This window comes from Podarcis cretensis (genome assembly GCF_951804945.1).
Source record: "Podarcis cretensis genome assembly, chromosome: 15".
NCBI lineage: Eukaryota > Metazoa > Chordata > Lepidosauria > Squamata > Lacertidae > Podarcis > Podarcis cretensis.
Genome location: NC_137185.1, coordinates 22,963,632 through 22,987,839, shown reverse-complemented (window position 1 = coordinate 22,987,839; position 24,208 = coordinate 22,963,632). Strand labels below are relative to the sequence as shown.

Below are 24,208 nucleotides of genomic sequence, written 5' to 3'. Positions count from 1 at the left end.
CCTTGTGTTTTCAGAGTTCTTAAATGCTTTGCTTTGGAGCATCCCGTGGCTAAAAAGCTCTCTTTTCATGTTGACTGTGTGGCTCTAGGACAATGGAGACAGGGACCCTACTGCAGAAATAGTAATGAATTTTAAACCCACTACAACCTCATCACTGAATACAAACCTAAGGAAGGACAGTCAGCTACAGCATTCTACCAGATTGTCCCCTGCCAATGTACCCCCTACACCAGGTGTCCTGTGCCTTCACCAAGGTGGAAGGGGAGTCAGTTACCCCCACCCTGGTTAGAAGGGAAGAACTGTTAAATAAGCAAAGGTATTTTTCTTGCACATCCAAACCCCATTCTGGAAAGATGTAGGTTAAATCTCCAGTCCCAGCGGAAGTTGTTCTTCATTTGTCAAATGCAAATGTTATTAGTTTATACATGCGAGCGAAAGAGTACGTATTTGTTCTAAGGAGGCTTGTCTCTGTGGTCAATAGGATTACAATGTACCGTTCAATTATGCTCCTCATAAATGAAGATGCAAAGCTCCTCCGGCAGGCAGACCATTTGGCAAATCAATTGAAAAGTCATTTTCATCACTAATAAGATTTAAAAATTAAATTTGGATCATTTTCTATTCACAAATTGATGGCCTAAATCAGCTCTGCTCCTGAAATTCAAGGACCTGAATGCAGCTGTTAGATGGGGAGAGGAGGAGAAGCAGAGGACTTGTGGATGTTCTCCATTCTGCCCTTTCATCTTTTGAATGTTTGCAGTAGCTTGGCTTTTCAGACTCCCATAAGGTGGATACAGTTGTTTTTCAGAGGCACAGAAAGGTGCTCTAGAAGAGCAGGGAGGTCAACAGTAGGTGGCGCCAGAGCCACTGGCAGGCACAACCAACTCATTCTAGTTTCATCCCCATCCTTCTTCTAGCTGAGTTCTTCAAGAAGAGAACCAAGGCTAGATTGTTATTCATTTCATTTCATGAGCAAAGCCTGCTGGATTAGGCCAATGGCCCATCTAGTCCAGCATCCTGTTCTTAGATGCCAGATGGAAACCCTCACACAGATGCCAGATGTAAACCCTCAGATGCCAGATGGAAACCCTCATGCCACATGGAAACCCTCACGCAGGACTTAAGCACAAGAGCACTTGCTCCTCCTCTGGTTTCCAGCAATTTGCACTCAGAAGCATTACTGCCTCTGAATATGGAGGCAGAGCATAGTCACCATGGCTAGTAGCCATGTATCGCTTTCTCCTCTATGAATTTGTCTAATCCTCTTCCAAGCTGGTGGCCATCAATGCCTCCTGTGGAAGCAACTCCCAAGCGGGAGGCAGCTGCCCATCAGCGTCAACCCCTGAACTGGATGTAAGGAAGAAATCAGGCAGGTCAGAGCTGGTGGAGGGCAGACTAAAGCTGGTAGGGTAGTATGTCGTGCACTCTAATGGACTAGCCTCCACTTTGGTTGAATCTGGTGTGCACACACACACATTTTTAATCCTCCTGTCATTTCTGATCAAAGTTTTGATGCACTACCAAAAAAATAACCCCACCCCACTTAGGTCAGAGGCTATAAGGAACTGGTTTTGCTTTTCAACCTGGAGTGTGGGGGACAGCCAGGTGTCTAACCTCCTCCTCCCCCCACCATGGCCTGCTGTTACCCACCTTTTTGTGTCAGGTGGACAATAGCAGAGGAAGCAAACTGCGCCCTCAAAGGACTTGATCTGGCCTCAAGACTGCCATTTGCTGACTCCTGTGTTGGTCGGTGAAGCTGAAGAAAGGTGTCTCTGTTATACTGGTTTCCAGTGGCAGAGGAAGGGGCAGGGAGGTGGTCCGCCCCGGGTGCCATTTCTCAGGGGGGGGGTGACAAGACGGCACCCCGTGGAGGGCTCGCCCCGCCACCCCCAGGCGCGGCAGCACGAGCCACTGTCATCGCACTGCCACAGCCGTATGTGGAGGATCCAGAAGATCCCTCCGCCGCGAGCGGAGGACCGTTCTGCCGCCTCTGCAGCTGCGAGTGGAGGAGCCCACCATGAGCAGAGGATCCCCCTGCCACCGCTGCAGCCGTGAACAAAGGATCCCACCGCTGTCTGTATGGCGCTCGAGCGGCACCGGCAGTATCGGCGCCGCTGTACATGCATTGTACGTAGCGGTGCTATGCATGCACTGTACATAGCAGCACTGTGTATGCGCTGGTGGTGGTTTGCCCCGCCCCTGTGGGCGGTTCGCCCCACCCAACACCCCGCACCGGGTGCTTTTCCTTCGCCCCGCTGGTTTCAGAACTCTGAACAATATACTGTCTCTCTTCAGATCTCCAGGTTTTCTTGTGTTCAGAATAGAGCCTTTTTCATTACGGTTCCCATTTAGGTAATAGGTGACTGCTCCGTGGTAGGACTGCCTTTCCTCAGTACATAAAGGTCAGACAAAAAGCCAGGCCAACTCTGTTCTCACAGGGGTCCAAATAATAATAATAATAATAATAATAATAATAATAATAATAATAATAATAGTGGCTTATCTCTAGGCCCTGCAGAACCTTTGCTCAACTCATCTGTGCCTGTTATTAGGCTATGCTTGCATCTCTTTCTCATTTGACCGTAAAGTGTCTGGAGCCAATGTGCCCTTTTCTTGTCTCTCAATAAGTATTGTCTTCATCAGTTGGAGAGGGAGAAAAGGAAGCACTCCTTTTGGCTTAGTCTTTTCCTTGGTGGCAACTGCAGCACTGAATTTTAGAGGGCGCATGAGGAAGATGGTGGCAATTCCCCCCTCCCCATATTTCAGGTTCCTTGTTGGGGGCAATAGTGCTGAGCAAGGGGGGTGGGCCCACTGCTTCTCCCACTTGGTTTCAAGGACAGAGGCAATGCATCTCTGGGAATTACAAAAAGCCAGTGTGGTGTAGTGGTTAAGAGTGGTAGATTCGTAATCTGGGGAACCAGGTTCATGTCTCCGCTCCTCCACATGCAGCTGCAGGGTGACCTTGGGCTAGTCACACTTCTTTGAAGTCTCTCAGCCCCACTCACTTCACAGAGTGTTTGTTGTGGGGGAGGAAGGGAGAGGAGATTGTTAGCCACTTTGAGACTCCTTAGGGTAGTGATAAAGCGGGATATCAAATCCAGACTCTTCTTCTTCTTCTTCTTCTCCTCAGGCCCTTGGTCATACTGGGCCTTCTGGTGTGCATGCACTCTTGAAGGCAAGAGGGGAACATTGAAGTTTGGCCATCAGGCAGGGGTGTGTTGCCATGTTAAGAAGCTTTTCCTCTTTTTTTCCAGCGGTCAGCTGCCCTCCCAACAGCCACTATGAGAGTTGTGTGAGTGTGTGCCAGCCCCGCTGCGCTGCCATCCGGCTGAAAAGTGACTGCAACCATTATTGCGTCGAAGGATGCCAGTGTGATGCAGGCTACGTCCTCAACGGCAAGAGCTGCATCCTACCTCACAACTGTGGCTGCTACTCTGACGGCAAATATTATGAGGTAAGGCACCAATTCCAAAATGGCGGCTCCCAGGGCTTCTCAATTGTTTTGTGAGCATCTTCTTAGTCATAAGAATATAAGGAGTCTTCTAGTCACGTTGGCTATGATCTGCCTTCACAATTGGAAGCACAGGAGCCAACTCTTAGAGGCTGAGAAGTCTACAGCCCCCCAATAAAATATTTGAGGAGGCTGCCCCCCCCAACGCTGATGGACTTTGCCATTCAAATGGGGCCTGTGCATTGTGTCATGTGATCGATTATGCAGGGCAGGGCTTATTTGGGCTCTCCACAATATTTTGTTCAAGTTGGCACCCCTTGCATGTTTCCCACAGGCAGATCTGGTCGGCCCCTATGAGAACAGCATGCTAAACCAGATGGGCCATTGGACTCAACCAGCAGGCTCTTCTTTATGTTATCAGGTTAAAATTTAGGAATAGTGGCATGTTTCACATTAACTTTCTTATCCTACAAATATTTTCTTTGAAGTACATTGTATTGATTTCGATGGGCTTAAGAGTGCTATTCCCCACCCTAGTTCTGTATCTGATGAAATTGAGCAATAGGGATCGGCTCTTTTTGAAAATATTGACTGTTGGTGGAGAAAAGCACCCTGCAAAGTGTCTTTCCTTCAAATAACCCCAGGGTCAGGATTATCAAATACCCCCAGGGATCTGCCAATGTGGTGGTGGTGGGGATGCTACTTATCTGAATTGGGAGCAAGTTTATCGCTTTCTTTTTACCTTGTCTGGCAGCGTCTATGTTTTGGTGGACTCAGATAAGCTCCCTTGTTAAGGCAAAACTCATCTTAGAAGTTCAAACTACTTTTAAATTGAAATTTTGAGTGTTTGCTTGCATGGTTGTTGTTTTAAAAAAAACAATTAAAAATGCATATATGTATTATATTCTTTCTGTGACTTGGATGAATTTTCCATGAGGATCAGGCTTAAAATACCCAAAGGGGATATCAGCATGAAGCGAGATCCTGCTCAAAAGCTCCTTTGCATTCATCAAGATTCATTTTTAAAACATGTGCCAGCAAATCTGAGGCACAGCTTTCATGGTTTATGTTGCTTTAAGGAGGAATGGGGTGAGGGAAGGACCTCTCTGTTTTAACACGGGCTCTGATGCTTCCATGCTGTCATAAGTGTTGCATAAAAACGAGGGTTTCTTCAAGGAGTACTCCTCATCTATATTCTTCCAAGCAGCAGCAGCAATGACAAAAAAATAAAAAAAATAAAAACCAGCTGTAGAATTTGAAATCGCACACTGCAAATTATGGTGTTTTTCTACCCTAAGCTGCCTGTGGGATTGGATCGTAAATGGTTTCCAAATGAGAAGAAACCAGAGGATGGAGATGGAATGCTCTCTATCTGCTGTCATTGCGTCTGACAATGTCTCTGCCTTAATAGCTTGATTTTGGGGGATGTAAACACAATGCCCTTGGGAACTCGCTCGCGCTCCTTCAGAAGGGTGAAATTTCCTCATAGATAATTTGCGGGTGCTGCAGGCAGCCGTATCTCTCTCTCTCTGCTATGCTAGTTTGCATTGCTGTCAGCTTTTGGTCTCCTTCTACATTACATTACATTACAGCGTGATCCTGAAATAATGAACAACGGTGGTGCATTTAGTGGCATAGTTCTGTGCGTTATGTAATATTAATCAGTTTAATCCACACAATGGAATGACAAATTCCCTGTAATGAGGCTGAGCTTCCAGACTTGCTTTTGCATGGTGGGGTGCGGGGGAATACGACAAAATTAAACTTTAATTTGATGACCTCATTTGCATGAACCGAGAGGGAGATCCTTCGCTGTTGCTTATGCCAGTGTGACTACCGAATCCCAAGGATTTACTCCTAGTTTATATCAGTGAAAGATATAAATTCAGGAGAAAAGAGATTTTTAGGCTTTGACTTCATTGATCTGAAATAATAAATGAGTGAGACAGGAGCACAATCAGAGACCAGAATGGAGCCTTCTTGTTTTGTTTTGGGGATAATGAATAAATGTGTAGCATTTCAGTGATGCCCATAGTTCCAGCTTGTGACAGCCCTCGTTTTGTAATACTAGTCCTGATAAATCACTACCCCTGTTTGTCTCCATTTTTGCTGTGTGCTGATGCCTTGCAAAGATTTTGGCAGTGCCAGTTGCTAGAGTTGTTGCCAGTCTTCAGAGCTGAGCTTCCAACTCAAGTTACATCTCTGGGTCAGAAGCAGGTTCTTCTTACATGCTTTGAAATGTATGTTCATTGACAGTCTGTCATGTGATAAGAGCACATGATTTGCATGAGGACTCAAGCCCTGCCTTGAAGAATTGAAAATCTGGAGAACCACAAAACTTGAAAGATCATGTTGTTGTTGTTGTTGTTGTTTAGTCGTTTAGTCGTGTCCGACTCTTCATGACCCCATGGACCAGTGCATGCCAGACACTCCCATCTTCCACTGCCTCCCACAGTTTGGTCTAACTCATGCTGGTAGCTTTGAGAACACTGTCCAACCATCTTGTCCTCTGTCGTCCCCTTCTCCTTGTGCCCTCCATCTTTCCCAACATCAGGGTCTTTTCCAGGGAGTCTTCTCTTCTCATGAGGTGGCCAAAGTATCGGAGCCTCAGCTTCAGGGTCTGTCCTTCCAGTGAGCACTCAGGGCTGATTTCCTTAAGAATGGAGAGGTTTGATCTTCTTGTAGTCCATGGGACTCTCAAGAGTCTCCTCCAGCACCATAATTCAAAAGCATCAATTCTCCAGCCTTCTTTATGGTCCAGCTCTCACTTCCATACATCACATATAATCATAGAATTGTAGAGTCATAAAGAAACCCTGGGGGTCATCTCTAGTCTAAGCTCCTGCAATGCAGGAATGTCAACTGAAGCATCTGTGACTGATGGCCACCCAACCACTGCTCAAGAACCTCCAAAGAAGGAGAGATCACCACCTCTTGTAGGAGTCTGCTCTGCTGTCAAACAGCTCTTACCACCAGAAAGTTCTTGCAGATGTTTGTCAGAATCTCATTTCTTCTAACTTGAATCCATCGTCTTGGGTCCAAGTTACAAGAAAAGAGATTCCAACATCAGGATAATTACATTCTGATCCACACATTAGTCTAAGTTTGCATTCAGATGTGGGGAATAATATTTTAGTTTTCCTGATTATAATGCTAACACTTCTAGCTCATTTTTAATCTTCCTTTCCCACTGCAGTACCTGTTGGATTATGGAACTGTGGCTTTTTGACCGATATACTGGCACGCTGTGCTAAATTTCATTCACATCAGTGGGCGTGCTGCAGCAAAAGAATGGTTGTCATTAAACAACATCACTACTCCCCCAGCCTTTCTGCACATGCCTTTTGCTCCCCCATGGTTCCCCCGTGAAAAGAGGAAGGAAGAACTGTATGCCAGTATATCACCCCAGATTTCCTCACTTTGCTCCTGTGATTTTCCAGTGTAAAGGGTCAGCAAATTGACTTTTTTTTCTAAATCAAATAACATGGAAGTGAGTGCTAAACATGTTATGTTCCTTCAGTTTTCCAAAAGTGACTATTATGTCACTTGAAAGCCCATATATAATACAAAAATTAAGAGGCAGGGTAATTCTAGGGGGAATGGAATAAATCACTATGTGGATGCAACCAAAAAGGTGCAGATCCAATCAGTTTGTATCCAAATTCCTACATGTCTCCCGTGAAATGTTGAAGGGTATAGAAAATTTGTTATGGAATTATTTTGATCTTCAAAAGCAGCCTTTACCTCTTCTTTCAAAGTCATAATTGCAACCCTGTCGCAAGGTCTGTTGTATTGCCAGTTCGGACTGCAGGATGGCTGCCATGAATAATGACTCGTGTAGCCAGCTTTGCCTCTCCACTTTCTAGCAGTTACTTTCTTTTACAATGTGGCTACCGCAGCCCCTTATCAACTGAGAAGTAAGCTCATGCGCTCAATTATTCTATAAATCTAATAACAAGAGGGGTGGAATGTAATGCGTGCTCCTCTGCAAAAGTACACATCGGTGGTCAACAGGATATTTGTTGAGCTCTGTTTGGAACGAGGAGAGAAGCGAGGTTGCTGTGGAAACTGTAACTTTGAATTTCCTTGCTTTTACGAGCGATAAAGGTGTCAGCGAGCAGTATTGGTTTGCAATTTTTCACACCCCTTTTTGGGCGGCCAGAATTAAGCCCTCAAGTCAGTTTATGTGTAAAAACAAACCTGGAGGAAGGGAGGGAAGGCAAGGAGCACTGGAAAGCTTGCTGACCTTGCAGTGCTTTGGCCGACTTATAGGGAAGCGATCTAGAGTCTCCTTTCATTCATTTGCCCTTGTCTGTTGGAAGCAGTGCTTTTTTCTGGCCCTACTCAATGGTACATTCCTCTCACCCTCATGGTCCCTTCCAACTCTACGATTCTACTATTCCTTCCCCCATCCACCATGCCCAGTTACTAAGAAAAAGGCTAATTAGGTGGAAAGGCAACTGTCAATGCTTTTATTCCAGATTGTCACTACAGTGGTACCTCGGGTTACATACGCTTCAGGTTACAGACTCCGCTAACCCAGAAATAGTACCTCGGGTTAAGAATTTTGCTTCAGGATGAGAACAGAAATCATGCTCTGGCAGCCCGGCGTCAGCAGGAGGCCCCATTAGCTAAAGTGGTGCTTCAGGTTAAGAACAGTTTCAGGTTAAGAATGGACCTCCAGAATGAATTAAGTACTTAACCCGAGGTACCACTGTATTTTCAGGTGGGATTCAGTCACATACTGGCAAATTCAAGTTGTCAAACTAAAGCTGTTTCTCTTGTGCAACAAACCTAGCTGCTTCCTCCCAAAATTGGACTTATGCGATAAGGAAAGTGTCGAGAAAATGCACTAGAAAGTGGGGCATAAACAATTTCTTGATACAATGTCATCTAACCTGCCCGCCAATGAACCAGAATGAAAACTCAGCAGATAACCAGTGTTGTCTAACCTACCTGCAAACTTTGGACATACAAATCGGGATGAATGGTGAATAAACAGCGACCTTTTCCCACAGTTAACGATAGTTCAGAAATTGTGTTAGGCTAAGGGCAGGCTCACACATGTATGTATGACACTTGATTATTCAGCCGTTGATAGCTGTCAATTGAATGTGAACTATTTCCACCCTACAACTCTTCATTCACTCAAATGTAACACCATACTATGGTTTGGCATTGTGTGTGCAAACAGAGCCTCATGTTCAGCTGTTTCTTTCTTCCATTGCATGACACAACTTCTTCACTTACTGTTAGGTTCTCAGCAAACCATGGCCTGCCCTTAAACCAGGATACAAAACCTTGTTTATTTCCTTGATTGGGATCCTGGTTTGAGGGCAAACTGTATTTTGCATAAACCATAGTTTTCTGTGTTCAGACACAATGGCAAACAATGGAGAAGGAAGCAGGAATGCACAAGCACGAGGCTCTGCTCATGCATGTAAGGCCAAACCATAGTTTGGTGTTACAACTGAGCATAACCCATGTTTTAGAGATGATGTGAGGTGATATGGAAGTTCTGTCAGTGGCAGCTGACCCAAAATAGCTAAGTCACAAATGCAAAGTCATCACCCACTGCTATGATCACCAACTGATGAACATGCATCTGGGAATGAGGCTGACAGATGAATCCAGATGTGCACTTAATATAATGAAAGTCCCAAGATTTTCTTTTGTATGTATGACTGTTGCTCTTTGCCAAGCCTACTAGTGCGCACTTTAAGGATTTTCTGGCCATATTTAGGAGCACACACAGGCATCACATCACAGATAGGCAGCCATTCTCCAGGAAACGACCCTTTGGGATGCCTGCATGTACTTAGGGGAGAAGCACACAGACAAAATCCACAGGTTTCAGTGTGATAAATGCCTAAAGTCCCAGCCACCCGCAGATCAGCTGACAACATGCAGGGTGTCTGTTTAAATAGGTACTACATGACTGCCCTCTCCTGGTTGCAAGGAACACTCTATGTCAATCAGCACAAGAGTCTGCAGAGCCCTGTTCTGTTGCAAATGTCTTGAAACCAAACCAAAGTAAGTTTTAGGGTCAGGCCACTATCTGCTTGAAAAGATTGTGATGGTCTTTGTTTCTAAAGAGAAGTATTTATATACTGCCCTCTCCCGAAACACCAGGGTAGTATACAAATGAGTGGCTACTCAAGGGACATTTTAAGGCAACTGCTCAAGTGTACTGGCATAAAAAGGTATTCAGGAGATTCTTGAAAGCCCATAGTAAGGATGCCTGCCAAATACAGATTTGGAAGAGTGTTTCGCAGGATGGAAATAGCAACACTAAATGCTCAGCTCCTAGTGGAGGCCAGTGTGGTGTAGTGGTTAACCGGGTTTGCGTCTCCGCTCCTCCACATGCAGCTGCTGGGTGACCTTGGGCCAGTCACACTTCTTTGAAGTCTCTCAGCCCCGCTTACCTCACAGAGTGTTTGTTGTGGGGGAGGAAGGGAAAGGAGATTGTTAGCCGCTTTGAGACTCCTTAAAGGGAGTGAAAGGCGGGATATCAAATCCAAACTCTTCTTCTTCTTGGGCCTCTATAATGCAGCAGACAACAGCACTTCTCCAGATTCTACCCAGTGTTCGAGCTGGGATATAGGGCTCTGTGAGTTCTTAAGGTACCCGGGACATAGCAGTAGTAACAACAACAAAAATAATTCTTGTTTTGTAGCTAGCATTGCTCTGTATGAATGGGATCCATTTCTCACATTACCTTTTCTGACCAGGGAGCATCATTTCTTTTTCTCAATCCAGGTATATCACATCAAACAGTGGAAACGTGGTAGGGGTCTTAATACACACGATTGTCCGAATGTGAAAAAAAGCAATTTCATTTGATTCTTTTTAAAATGTATCTCTCACTTTCTCTTCAAAATAAATCAAAGCAGCTAACAATGTGGGTATAATTAAAACAATCTGGACCATCACAACACTAAACAAAATTGGCGCAACAGCAAACAATAAAGCACTGAAGCAAACCTGCATAACCCCATCAAAGCAGTAAGCAAAGAAATGAAATCAATATGAAGACACAATCTCATCAACAGCAACAAGAAGGACATTCAGAAATGGCAGTCAGCCACCACTAAAAGCCTCCCAGAAGAGCCAGATCGTATCTAGGAGGCTGACAGACAATGGCTGTGTACACACTATTCATTTAAAGCGCACTCTCTTCCTCAAAGAATCCTGGGAACTGTAGCTTATCCCCCCCCCACAGAGCTACAATTCCCTGTACCCTTAACAAACTCTAATCCCCAGAACTCCATGAGGGAGTGGAAATGTGCTTTAAATGATGGGAGCCAGCATGCTTTCCTGGGTACAGTGTTCTGTAGGGTTGGTAACATGACCAAAATGGTATCACTCCTCAGACCCACCCACCCCACTTGTTAGCCAGCAGGCACAGAACATGACCCAGAACCTCAGGTGTTGAAAAAAGTGCATGTGCTTTGGATTCTTGTTTTTGATTTGCGCATTCATTGTGACCACATGTACACCCTTTTTTGGATGGATCCACTATGGCCTTTCATGCTATTGCTTTTCATGTTTCATTCATGTTATTGCTTCCTTCTCTTTCTTGCTCATTTCCTGCAGCCCAAGCAGCTCTTCTGGAGCAGCGACTGCACCCGCCGCTGCCGCTGTTTCCGCCGCAACCTCATCCAGTGCGACCCACGGCAGTGCAAGTCGGACGAGGAGTGCGCCCTCCGGAATGGAGTTCGTGGCTGCTTCAGCAAGAAGAGTTCCTACTGCATTGCGGCAGGTGGAGGGGTGTTCCGCACGTTTGATGGTGCCTTCCTCCGCTTCCCTGCCAACTGCGCCTTTGTCCTCTCCACAATCTGCCAGAAACTCCCTGATGTCTCCTTCCAGCTCATCATCAATTTTGATAAGTGGTCGTCCCCAAACCTGACAGTCATCTCACCTGTTTACTTCTATATCAATGAAGAACAGATTCTTATCAGCGATCGTAATACTGTCAAGGTACAGTACTGACTCATTTAGAATGCTAAATCATAAGAGCCTGCTGGATGAAACCAGTGGCCCATAGACCCAGCATCCTGTTCTCATAGTGGTCAACTAGATGCCCATGGGATGCCCACAAGCTGGACCTGAGCACATGAGTGCTCTCCCCCTCTGGTGGTTTCCAGCAACTGGTATTCAGAAGCATTCTGCACCTAACAGTGGAAGCAGAACAAGAGCCATCAGCGGCAATTTAATCCATAGGTAGCCGGTGGTCCCCTAGGAACTGTCTAAATCCCAAGACTCCAGTAATGATACACAGCATCCTATTCCAGGTAGTAAGCAAGCCCATGGGGGCAGGGGTGTTCAGTCAAGAGTTCATGTACAAACGGGGCTCTTGACACATCCAAGTAGATTCCTGGATGCGTAGAGAAGTTACACACCAGCAAGGATCAGATGGTGCTTCAGTAGCAATCTGGAGTTCACTGAGGTTCTAAATAGGCTGCAGTTCATTCCAGGTGGCTACCTTAACCCCCACCAATGAAAGACCCTATATTTAAAGGGGCCGTGCTTGATTCAGTAGGCTCTGGCAGTGTTGCGAAGGTGGAGGCTCAGCTGCAATTTCTGGAGTGGACTGTTTGGGATATTAGAGTGATGATAACAGGCTCCAGGGAAAGTGGGATGGTTTGAGCTAAGACTGAATCCTTTCTTGAAGTCCATGGTCTCACCCTTTAGGTACAGAAAATCTGATCCTGGTGTTATGCTAATGTTAGGTGCTTGTCTTGACTGTCAACTAGGAGCTGAACCTGTAGCCTCTGAAATTGAAAGCCCCTCTAGCACTAGAGTTGACTTTCCTTACTAACAGAAAGTCCCAATCTTTTTTCGTGAAATTTTCTGGTTAGGAATTTGGAACACTGAATTCTGAAATTCAAATTTATTCATTCCAAAATTCAGCTAAACCAATCAGCTTAATTTGATGTCTTCATTGTGTAAGATGACTGGCATCAAGTTCTCACACGTAATTGGAACATTCCAAACTGAGTCTTACAATTTTTCATATGATCTTGTCCATTTTTATAAGTTAGCCAGAAAAGAGAAAAAGATGCATTAATGTAGCATGAAATATTGCTTGATTTCTTGATCAGGTGAATGGGACACAGGTGAACGTCCCCTTTGTGACTGGTTTGTCAACCAAAATCTACAGCATAGAGGGCTTCCTGGTCATTGATACCAGCCCAGATATCCAGATCCATTATAATGGCTTCAACGTCATCAAAATCGCCATCAGTGAGCGACTGCAGAATAAAGTATGTGGCCTTTGCGGGAATTTCAACGGGGATCGCACAGATGATTATGTCACCTTGCGAGGGAAGCCGGTGGTGAGCAGTGTGTTCCTGGCCCAGAGTTGGAAGACGAATGGCATGCAGAAGAGGTACATGGAGTGATGCAGGGGGGCTGGGGAAAGGGTGCACATTCCAGCCAGGCAAAAGCAATTGAGGGCAGGGCAAGACAAAAGCAATTGAGAAGGATATGGAGCAGCACCAATGAAAGACATGGCCTGAGGAGAAGAGGTGTGGTTTAGAGATGGGATGGGACTCAGAGGCACTGTTTTACAGTGGCTCTGTTCCTTCCTAGAGAGGTGAACCCAGAAGGTGGTGCTGGGGGACTCCTGTTGGCCTGCGGGGTCCCTCAGGGTTCTGCTCTGTCCCCCATGCTATTTAACAAAAAACACTAGGAGAGGTTGATGGGGTTCAGTGCCACCAGTATGCTGATGACACTCAGGACTCAGCTATACAGCTACAAATAAAACGTTTTAAGTGTGTTGTAAAGTGCAATATACAAATGTGACACTAGGTGGCGAAAGTGAGCTATGGCAAACTCAATGTATTTTTTTTCCAAAACTTTTTTAAAAGCATTTTCACAACGTTTTTTTCTATGTGTATAGATTCCACCTCAGTTCTATTTCTCCTTTCCACCTAGAGCCAAGGAAGCTGTCTCGGTTCTAAACCAGCGTCTGTCATCAGTAATGGACTGGATGAGGGTGAACAAATTGTAGTTTAATTCAGGCAAGATAGAGGTGCTCTTGGTCAGTCAGCAGGCAGAACAGGGAATAGGGATTCAGCCTGTGCTGGATGGGGTAACACTTCCCCTGAAGACACAGGTTCGCAGTTTAGGGATGGTCCTGGACTCAGCCCTGAACATGAATGGCCAGGAGTGCATTTGCACAGTGAAAGCTAGTGCACCAGCTGCACCCATTCCTTGAGATGTCTGATTTGGCCACAGTGGCACAGTTACACCCCATGCCTTAGTGACATCCCATTTGGACTGCTGTAACACACACTATGTGCTCAAAAACCACAACTGCCTCAAAAGAGCTGCAGCCAGATTGTTGACCGGAGCTGATCATAGGGAGCATAGACTCCCTTGCTAGAGGAACTGCACAGGCTACTGGTGGTCTGTTTCCAGACACAACTCAAAGCGCTAGTTACCACCTATAAATCCCTACATGGCTTAGGTTCGAGCTGTCTGAAATACTGTATTCCCTCATACAACCCTGCTCAGGTTTTGAGATTTTCAGGGGATTCCCTTCTCTTGGTCTCAGCACCCTCACAAGCGTGCTTGGTGGGGACGCAGGAGAGGGCCTTCTTAGTAGCTGCTCCCAGATTTTGGAGCACCCTCTCTAGAGAAGCTAGACTGGCTCCCTCCTTGCTGTCCTTCTGCCAGCAGGCAAAGACATTACTGTTCCGACAGGCTTTGGGGAATCGACTGCTTTTAATTAAAGGGCTGGTGCTTATTGTAATTACTGCTGTGTTTTAAACAGATTTTAGATATGTATATAGTTTAGATACTATCAGTGTCTAATTGTTTTTCAGTGATAGTTTTTTCTATGTTTTTAGCGATTCTTGTTTTTATTTTTAAGCTGTCTTGAGTCCCATCAGGGGGGGAAACAGGATAACTACTACTACTACTACTACTACTACTACTACTACAATAAAAGATTCCCGGCAGGCTGCATTCAGTCCCCTGGGGCCCTGAGGTTCCCCACCCTCGCTCTAGGTGAAGGAAAGGACAAATACTCATTTCCTGAGCCTGCTGCAAAAGCCAGGACAAGAGTTCGGAGACTGCAGAATCCCAATTTGCATTTGCCTCTTTATATATTATATAAAAACAAGTAGACTTTTAGCTATTTCTGGTTGCAGTGAAAATCTTAAAAGGCCTGGACAATGTCTATTTAATGAAAGATAAGAGAGGGTGGGCTTTGGTTCTTTCAGGGGCCAGGAGATGCAGCTTCTGCATGCAACACGCATTCATGTGCCAGAACTGGGTCATAAGCAAGTGGGAGCTAGGAATCATGCCAGGAGTCAGAGGTGAGGAGGCCAAGTCAGGGAACAAGCCTCAGCCAGCAGAAACTATTACTGCTCACTCAAGAAAAGTCCAAGCCCATCTAGGAAGGCTTTTTATAGTTCCTCCTGTTGAGAAAAGCCAATGGCCAGTCTGGGTGAGTGGAGCCACTCTCTTGCATGGAGACTACTCACTGCCTAGAAATATGTTCCATACTCTAGCCCTAGTGCCTCATTGCACACAGACATGGTTTCCTGATACAGCTTCCACCACTGTGCTCTTCCCCATGCTTCTTGTACACCTTTCCACATCTTCAGTATTCTGCAGTCTTTTGTGGTTTTTGTGATTCCAGCTGCAATGAGCTTCAATACGCTCAGTACGCTGCCACCTGCGACAACGTGCAGATCCAGGTCCTGCAGAGCGACAGCTACTGCCTCAAGCTTACTGACATGAAAGGCTTCTTTCAGCCTTGTTACGGGCTGCTGGACCCAATGCCCTTCTATGAATCCTGCTTTCTCGACGGCTGCTACAACCAGAAGAAGTACCAGCTCTGTGGCTCTCTGGCAGCCTATGGGGAGGCCTGTCGCTCCTTTGGAATTCTCAGCACAGAATGGATTGAGAAGGAAAATTGCTGTAAGCGAGCTAGGATTAGTTCCATCTTCCTACTGAGAAATTCTCAAACTTTGCCACAGTGGGCTTCCCTAAGTCAATAAAACAGCCGTTCAAGGGCACATTTGGCATGTTAGATCCTGCTGTTGACCAGCTACATTATTGCAGATTTATCAGGAGTACAATAAAGGGCTATCTAGGCAACACTTTCAGCATGTAACAGTCTTGGGTGCTAACTTTTTATTTCAAGGAAGCAAGAGGCATTGTAAAAAAAATGAAAATAAAAAATCCCAAACTCATTAGTTCTTAGACTCTGAAATATATGAATTGTAGCCAAATACTTGGAGTGGAACCACTGAAGTTAATCTATGGCCTACATAGATTCATTGATTTCAATGGGACTGCTCTGAGTAGAAGTCAGTTGGATGCAGCCCTGCATTACAGCCAGTTGATTCACTGTGTTCCTTGCCATCCAAGCTTAGAGATCCCTTCTGGATAGTATTCTTGAACTTCATAATTGCAATGGTGAATATAAAGACCTAACATAATTCCCTTGATTATGACAAATGATTGATTGCACCTTAGATTAATTCACATCTCCCCAACAAAGGCTGGTTAACACAGGAAAAAAGGCCCAAGTATGCTGGTTCCCTAGCTATGGGGAAGGTCTTCTCTTGTGTTAGCACTTTGTGTGTAATTGATCAACAGCAGCTCATGCAACTGGTCTTAAAATAAATTGGTTGTCCTTCTTTGTTTCCCCTCCTTTTTCCTTTTTAGCAGGAGTGGTTGAAGATCCCTGTGTGGGGGCAGATTGTCCCAACAGAACTTGTGAAGTGGAGAATGGAGGAGAGCTGTGTGGCTGCATAGAACCACCACCCTATGGAAACAGTGAGTTACCAGTGGCTGTGTTGAAGCTGCCAAGGGGTGACTGGAGAAGCATCTCTAACACATCCCTGTTACAGAGGGAGAATAAATGCATTCATAGATGATCCACACAGCAAGCATTCTCTACTTACTGTAAGGTAAAGGCAAAGGGACCCCTGACCGTTAGGTCCAGTCGTGACCGACTCTGGGGTTGCGGCGCTCATCTCGCTTTATTGGCCAAGGGAGCTGGTGTACAGCTTCCGGGTCATGTGGCCAGCATGACTAAGCCACTTCTGGTGAACCAGAGCAGTGCATGGAAATGCCATTTACCTTCCTGCCAGAGCGGTACCTATTTATCTATTTGCACTTTGACATGCTTTCAAACTGCTAGGTTGGCAGGAGCAGGGACCGAGCAACGGGAGCTCACCCCGTCACGGGGATTCGAACTGCCGACCTTCTGATCGGCAAGTCCTAGGCTCTGTGGTTTAACCCACAGTGCCACTGACTTACTGTAGGCTTGCCTAAAACCTGCAGCCCCCAACTCCATGTGTTTTCATAGATTCCCCACTTATGCAGGCAGTATGCCTGTATCATGGATACTATCCAGGGGATGTGAAATGTCAATTTCAATTATTTATTTATTTATTTATTCATTCATTCATTCATTCTTTCCCCGCCCGTCTAGCTGGGTTTCCCCAGCCACTCTGGGGCATTAAAACTTTACTAGACAGTCACAACCAGCATTGAGTCTCTAGCATGATCTTCTGCATGTATCACTGTGTCCTTCACATATATGATCCAGGCAGTGAATTAACAGTGCATTGTCCCTTTAAGAACAGTCCAGCTTTCTCCCTCCCTCCCATCCCTTAGTTTAGGACATTGGTAGCCTCTCTATATGTTGCTCTCTAGATGTTGTTGATTTACAACTCCCATCATCCCTCACCATCAGCCATGGTGGCTGGGCTGAAGAGAGCTTAGCATTCGGTAGGCATCATATTGGCTACCCCAAGTTTAGAAGAAAGTTTGCTACCGTCCAGCAAGTAACTTGTGATGTCACTCTTGGTGCTCGTAATTTCAAGGTTTGTTGAGGTTGTAGATCTGGTTTTCATGTTGGCTGAGTGTTGTATGCAATGCAGTGTTAAGTTAAAGTCACCTAGCAGTGTATTTGTTGCACTGCCAGAAAACTGTTGTGCAAAGAAAAACAAAGTACATTTTCCAAAGATGGTTAAGAAACAGATTGCACAAAAAAATCAGATATCGGACAACATGTGTTGGCTGTTTCACAAACAGCTTCCACAATTGCAGGCGCTGCATTGGATTCCTTTGTTGCTCAACTTTTAAACTCTTGCACTAGTGGATGGAGAACATTGGATGCAGCCTTGAGTTTTTCTCTTCGCAAATAATACCAAGTATGTGTAGTCTTAAGGAATCTTGGGTTTTTCCCTTATATCTTCCATCTTTTCCACCCCTAGTTTAGGAAGTATCAGACATCACTTTTGTAGGTGTGATGATGCTCAATTTTTGTTTCTGGAATACTGTCCATGCTCTTAGATACAAGGATGTTACAGAACGATCGTAGGACTAAGATGACAGAAATTAATGATTTGAATGGAATTTGTTCGGATGGGGTGGAAGTTTCATACTGTCACAGAAACTTTGAATTGCTCTTCAGCTAAGATACATTTTGTTCTAGTTCAAACAATTGTAGTTTGTGCAATGCCAAGTTACCTTAGTGGTGAGTCAGTCCACGGGAACATAAAAATGGCCCATTATTTCATCACATTTCATCTCATTTTTCTCCCTTGGGTCTCAGCACTGGATTGTTTCCTGTGGCAGAATTTTCCATTGCTTCATCCAGCCTTGTTTTCTACTTGCCCTGAGTCCCGAGGCTTCAACTGATTTCCATACAAATACACAGGGTTGTTTTTTTTATTTAAAAAAATCCTAACACCATTAAAAATCAATTTTGCACAGCTATCTTCCTTGCTGTCTGTGAATGTCAATTGCTTGTAGCCTCAGCTCGCCAGCCCTGGAAAATATCACTTGGAACTGTCCATCAAACCTGAATTGAGGAGGGAAGGGGATTTACTCTGCATCCCCATCAGAGAGTCTGACTTAAGACTTCTGGTTCTGGTAGAATGCCAGGTGTATTTTGGGAGATCACATAAGAACACATGAATGGGCAAAAAAAAACTTCCCTGGTGACAAATCAAATACCATCTCCAAATTTAAAAGGATACACAAAACAGCTTTTGTAGTAATCAACATGAGAGATTATTGTATGGCATGACTGCATGGCTAACAATGGTTAAGATTCAATTAAACAATGATTAAGATTCAATTAAAATGGTTAAATCCATTTGTCACCTGAAACTCAAGAAGCAAAACAAGGTCAAGGAGTACCCTTCTAAGTAGGTGTAATTTACCCAGAACAGGACAGATTCCTAGACCTCTCACATTTGGCTTGCAATCCATCAAAATCACCATCTTCTTGAGATTTATTTCCAACTTGTACTCTCTAAGGATTGAGTGCTGCACCAGAAGCTGATGTAAAACTTAAAATAGAGCTGGATGTTATCTGCATACTGCTGACACCACACTGCAGTTTTGTACAACTGCACCTATCACCTGCATATAAATATTAGACTAGCTTTACACTAGATAAGCCATTAATATATGCAAACAGTCATTCCTAGGCACCATGCACTTCCATCTTAATGAATTAATCTTACAATTAATCTGACTTCCTCAGTCTTGCATAAATAATAGGGGAGGAAATCAGCTGGCCATCAGGACTAAGGCTTTGATTGAAATGAATTGTTAATGTTCACGTCCTTTACTTCTATTTTCAACCGTGTTGTGGCCTTTAAATGGTATTTTGACTAGTAAATGTGATAGAAATCCATTTACCAATTGGCTAGCCCTTATCTGCACACAGCTCCCCACTCCTTTTCTTTTTCATTGCAGACACGCAAGACATCCTGGATGCTGAGGTGACCTGCAAAGCTGCCCAGATGGAGGTCTCCATCTCAAAGTGCAAGCTGTTTCAGCTGGGCTTTGAAAGAGAAGGGGTGCGCATCAATGACCGCCACTGTCCTGGCATTGAAGGAGAGGATTTCATCTCCTTTCAGATAAATAACACCAAGGGCAACTGTGGAAACATAGTGCAGGTCAGAATGTTTGAGGAACTCTGGATTTGCTCCTATTCTCATGACACTCTTCTTCAGCTCATTGATTGTTCTGGGCTTGTGTCACTAGAGGTTTTGCATCCCTGCCATCAAAACATCATCAAATGCATTTTGAATGTTACATACATACAGCACCACTGGTGTATATGGTACTTTACAGAGTTTCATAAGCAAAAAAATTAAGCCATGTCAGGAGAGCCAGCAGCAGTATATCACACTGTGCAAGTTGGAGTTAACTCTTTATTAACAAAACCCATGATCTGCACATGAGTGTCGGGCCTAATGAACACAGCAACTCATCGCCAGTAGGTGTTGCCCCCATGAAGCAGTTGCTGAGACTGAAGGTCCCTGCCCCCCACAGCTGCCTAAGTATCCTGCTCTCCAGGGTGCTTCCCAAGCAATCTGAGACTGTGTTTGTGTGTCGCCAAACTCTTCTCTGCCCTTTTAATGCCTCTTCTGGTTCTAGGAGACAAGCAGGTAGGGAAGCTAATCTCCCAGACAAGGAGGGGGAGACCCCCACGACTCTTCAACAGCCTGACCCATCTCTGCTTCTTGATCCTGTTACTTCCTCAGCTCCCAACATCTCCTCTTCCCTCTATTCTCCCTCTGATCACTCATCATTGTCCCACCTCCATTCCTTGAGCTCTGAGCCTTCCTCCGTTGTTGGTTCCCCAACTGGTTCCTCCCACTATTCCTCTGTATCCAACCAATCCACGACAGGCAGGTCCTGCCCTTAGGAAGCTTATGATATATAATAGACTTTTATCATAATTTTAATTTATTATAAGTAATCCTGAAATTTTATTTAGGGCTATCCACAAATTCAAGAAGGTTTTGTCAACTGATCATCTACTTTTTAATTGATTCCTCAACTTGCCAGACTTCCATTCTTCTCAGACTATCCTCAGACCACATAAAGAGATTCTTCACTCAAGGTAGCTTCTTTTGGGTTAGTCTTCTGTTGGATGGTTCCCTCCATTTTCCATTTCACTCAACTTAAGCAAGAAAATTTAGACTGCAATTCTGTATACACCTAGTTTAGAGTAAGTTCCACTGAACTCAATACAAGTTACTACTGAGTAGACACATATTGCTGTTAAGTCTAAAGCACAGATTATGGCTTTGGATACTATTAAAGAGAATAATACAAGTGTCGAGTGGGCATCTGCACATTTGAGAGGCCTTTAATCCTTCTATGTGTATCTCCCCACCCCCACATTTTTTCCCCTCTGTGCAGTCCAACAGCACCCACATCATGTACAAAAACACAGTCTGGATCGAAAGTGCAAACAACACTGGAAACATTATCACTCGGGACCGAACTATCAATGTTGAATTCTCCTGTGCTTATGAGCTTGACATCAAAATTTCTTTGGATTCTGTTGTGAGACCAATGCTCAGGTAATAGAAACACCTGCTTCCTTTGTACATGTAGAGAGGTCATTTGGGTGGGAGAGATAAAGGCCCTGCTCTCATTGACTTTATTTGGAAGGGTACAGGATCCTCCGAGGAGACACCCACAGGAATATATGGAGTCAATTCACATGTTATATTGAATTTGACTTTCTTACTTTCTTTCAATGCTGATGTCATTCCTGTGTCTGAGTTCATGAGAGCACTGTCTGAAAATTGGCATAAATGCAATCATTGAGACGGCTAGAGCGCCGGTGGCGGAAAACTCATTCTGAATCAGACAGGACATGGGCTAGAGCTCAACGTTGAGCCTACCAAGTGGTGATGGCGATGGTGAAGAGGACCTTCTTCACCGCCTCTATTGCATCTGCAGAAAACAGCAGCAGGAGACTCTTTCAGGTGGTTCACAATCTATCAGAACCACCTTCGTCACCAGGGCCTGGTAGGGACCCCAAGATCTCCTGAAATGCTTTTGCAAAGTTTTTTTGCAGATAAAGTCGCTCAGATTCAGAAGGAGGTAGACTCCACCGTAGGAGCAGGGCTGGGGCGGGAGAGTGCTGGAGTTCTGCCTAGACATGTTACATGGGATAAATTCCAATCTGTTACCTCTGAGGATGTGGATAGGCTGCTTGACCGAGTGAAACCAACCACATGTCTCCTTGATCCTTGCCCATCCTGGCTAATAAAAGTGAGCCGGGAAGGGCTCTGCGGGGTGGTGAATGCTTCCCTCTGCGAGGGAGCCTTCCCAGACCCGCTGAAAGAGGCGGTCATTCAATCACTTCTTAAAAAAACATCTTTAGACCCGGCCAATATGACCAACTATCTCCCAGTCTCAAATCTACCATTCTTGGGCAAGGTGATTGAGCGGGTGGTTGCTGAACAACTCCAAGCACGCCTGGAGGATGTGGACCATTTGGATCCCTTCCAATCGGGATTCAGGCCTCACCATGGGACTGCCTTGGTCGCGCTGGTCAATGATCTCCAGCAGGCTAGGGACAAATGTGAGAGCTGTTTCCTAGTTCTGCTGGATCTCTCAGCGGCCTTCGACACCATCGACCATAACATCCTTCTGGACCATCTAGAGGGGCTGGGAGCTGGGGGCACTGTTATACAGTGCTTCCGCTCTTTCTCCTGGGCCATGTCCAGAAAGTGGTGTTGGGGGGTGAGTGTTTAGACTCCATGGCTCTCACTTGTGGGGTGCCTCAGGGTTCCATCCTCTCCCCCATGCTTTTTAATATTTGAATGAAGCCGGTGGGAGAGTTCATCATGGGGTTTGGGCTGGGTGTTCATCAGTGTGCAGATGACACCCAGCTCTACCTCTCTTTTAAATCAGAACCAGTGAGGGTGGTGAATGTCCTATATGAGTGCCTGGAGGCGGTTGGAGGATGGATGGCAGCTAACAGATTGAGGTTGAATCCTGACAAGACAGAAGCACAGTGGCACCTTGGGTTAAGAACTTAATTCGTTGTGGAGGTCCGTTCTTAACCTGAAACTGTTCTTAACCTGAGGTGCCACTTTAGCTAATGGGGCCTCCTACTGCTGCCGTGCCACCACCACGCAATTTCTGTTCTCATCCTGAAGCAAAATTCTTAACCCGAGGTATTATTTCTCGGTTTGCGGAGTCTGTAACCTGAAGCATCTATAACCTGAAGCGTCTGTAACCCGAGGTACCACTGTACTATTTTGGGGGGCAGGGGGCGGGCAGGTGTGGGGGACTTTCTGGTCCTGAATAGGGTAACTGTGCCCCTGAAGGACCATGTGCACAGCCTGCGAGTCATTTTGGACTCACAGCTGTCCATGGAGGCACAGATTACTGGTAATTCTGTGTCCAGGGCGGCTGTCTACCAGCTCCATTTGGTATTCAGGCTGGATACCTGTCTGCAGACTGTCTCACCAGAGTGGTGCATGCTCTAGTTATCTCCCACTTGGACTGCTGCAATGCGCTCTACGTGGGGCTACCTTTGAAGGTGACCCGGAAGCTACAACTAATCCAGAATGGGGCAGCTAGGCTGGTGACTGGGAGTGGCCGCCGGGACCATATAATACCAGTCCTGAGAGATCTGCATTGGCTCCCAGTACGTTTCCGAGCACAATTCAAAGTGTTGGTGCTGACCTTTAAAGCCCTAAACGGCCTCGGTCCTGTGTACCTGAGTGTCTCCACCCCCATCGTTTAGCCCGGACACTGAGATCCAGTGCCAAGGGCCTTCTGGCGGTTCCCTCTTTGCGAGAAGTGAGGTTACAGGGAACCAGACAGAGGGCCTTCTTAGTAGTGGTGCCCACCCTGCGGAACGCCCTCCCATCAGATGTCAAGGAAATAAGCAGCTATCCTATTTTTAAAAGACATCTGAAGGCAGCCCTGTTTATGGAAGTTTTTAATATTTAATGCTGTATTGTTTTAAACACTTGATTGGGAGCTGCCCAGAGTGGCTGGGGAGACTCAGCCAGATGTGCGGGTTATAAATAAATTATTATTATTATTATTATTATTATTATTATTATTATTATTATTATTTATAATCCAATTCATGAGCTCCAGGCATACACCCATTATGTGGTTTTTGTGACCGGAGACCCATGGTGTGTCCCCTATGTTTGCAAAAACTTACACTAGCATAGGATGTGAACCAGCCCTGCAACTGCCCAGTTAGTACTGCTCTGATCACTCTTTGATGCTCATATGTTTGTACCTGGGACTGCAAAAGATATTGTCCCTCCTGTAGAGGCCTCTGATGCCTAATGTTTGAAAGTTCTCATGTATGCATAAGCAACACCATAAAATAATTAGGAAAAAGAACAGCGAGTCATAATCCATGCTATTTGTCTGAAGAATGAGGTAGCTGAATTGCTGTTTACAGCTTATTTCAGTGCATTCATCACTTTATGGTGTTTTAGCATTTTATTGTAATCCATCCTGATAATATACTTGAAAGGGCAAAATATAATTAATAAATAAATAGGCACCTGAGGCAGATTTAAACTTACTTCTCTGACTCAGCAAACTTGCTCCATGGTTTCTCCAGGATATTTTCTCTATTCACTCTTCGTTAAGTTTTATAACTCTCCTTTTCAGTGTGATTAATCTGACAGTGCCTACACAAGAAGGCAGTTTCACAACCAAGATGGCACTGTACAAAAACTCGTCCTACAAGCATCCCTACCGGCAAGGTGAAGTGGTGCTGACCACCCGTGACGTGCTGTATGTTGGCGTCTTCGTCCTTGGGGCAGATTCCACCCATCTCATCCTAATGCTGAATAAATGTTATGCAACACCTTCCCGAGACAGCAATGACAAGCTCAGATACTTCATCATTGAAGAAGGGTAAGTGACACCCTTTTTCCTTCCTTGGTTTTGGAAATTCCAGAGATTCCTCACAGCTGTGTT

The 24,208-nt window shown here is 45.1% G+C and overlaps 2 protein-coding genes across 2 annotated transcripts in view; one reads left to right on the top strand and one right to left on the bottom strand.

Annotated features, from left to right (window-relative positions):
• LOC307203779 (alpha-tectorin-like) overlaps positions 1-24,208 on the top strand; it is an 84,037-nt gene that overhangs the window by 56,350 nt on the left and 3,479 nt on the right. Inside the window, exons 12-19 of the mRNA XM_079954897.1 lie at positions 3,255-3,454; positions 11,048-11,431; positions 12,556-12,842; positions 15,105-15,385; positions 16,139-16,249; positions 19,193-19,395; positions 20,651-20,814; positions 23,897-24,145. Coding sequence (XP_079811023.1) covers positions 3,255-3,454; positions 11,048-11,431; positions 12,556-12,842; positions 15,105-15,385; positions 16,139-16,249; positions 19,193-19,395; positions 20,651-20,814; positions 23,897-24,145 — 1,879 coding nt within the window. The remainder of the gene's footprint in view (positions 1-3,254; positions 3,455-11,047; positions 11,432-12,555; positions 12,843-15,104; positions 15,386-16,138; positions 16,250-19,192; positions 19,396-20,650; positions 20,815-23,896; positions 24,146-24,208) is intronic.
• Positions 18,160-24,208, bottom strand: part of LOC307203746 (uncharacterized protein) — a 29,247-nt gene continuing 23,198 nt past the window's right edge. Inside the window, exon 11 of the mRNA XM_079954839.1 lies at positions 18,160-18,287. The gene's annotated coding sequence lies outside the window, so the exon portion shown is untranslated. The remainder of the gene's footprint in view (positions 18,288-24,208) is intronic.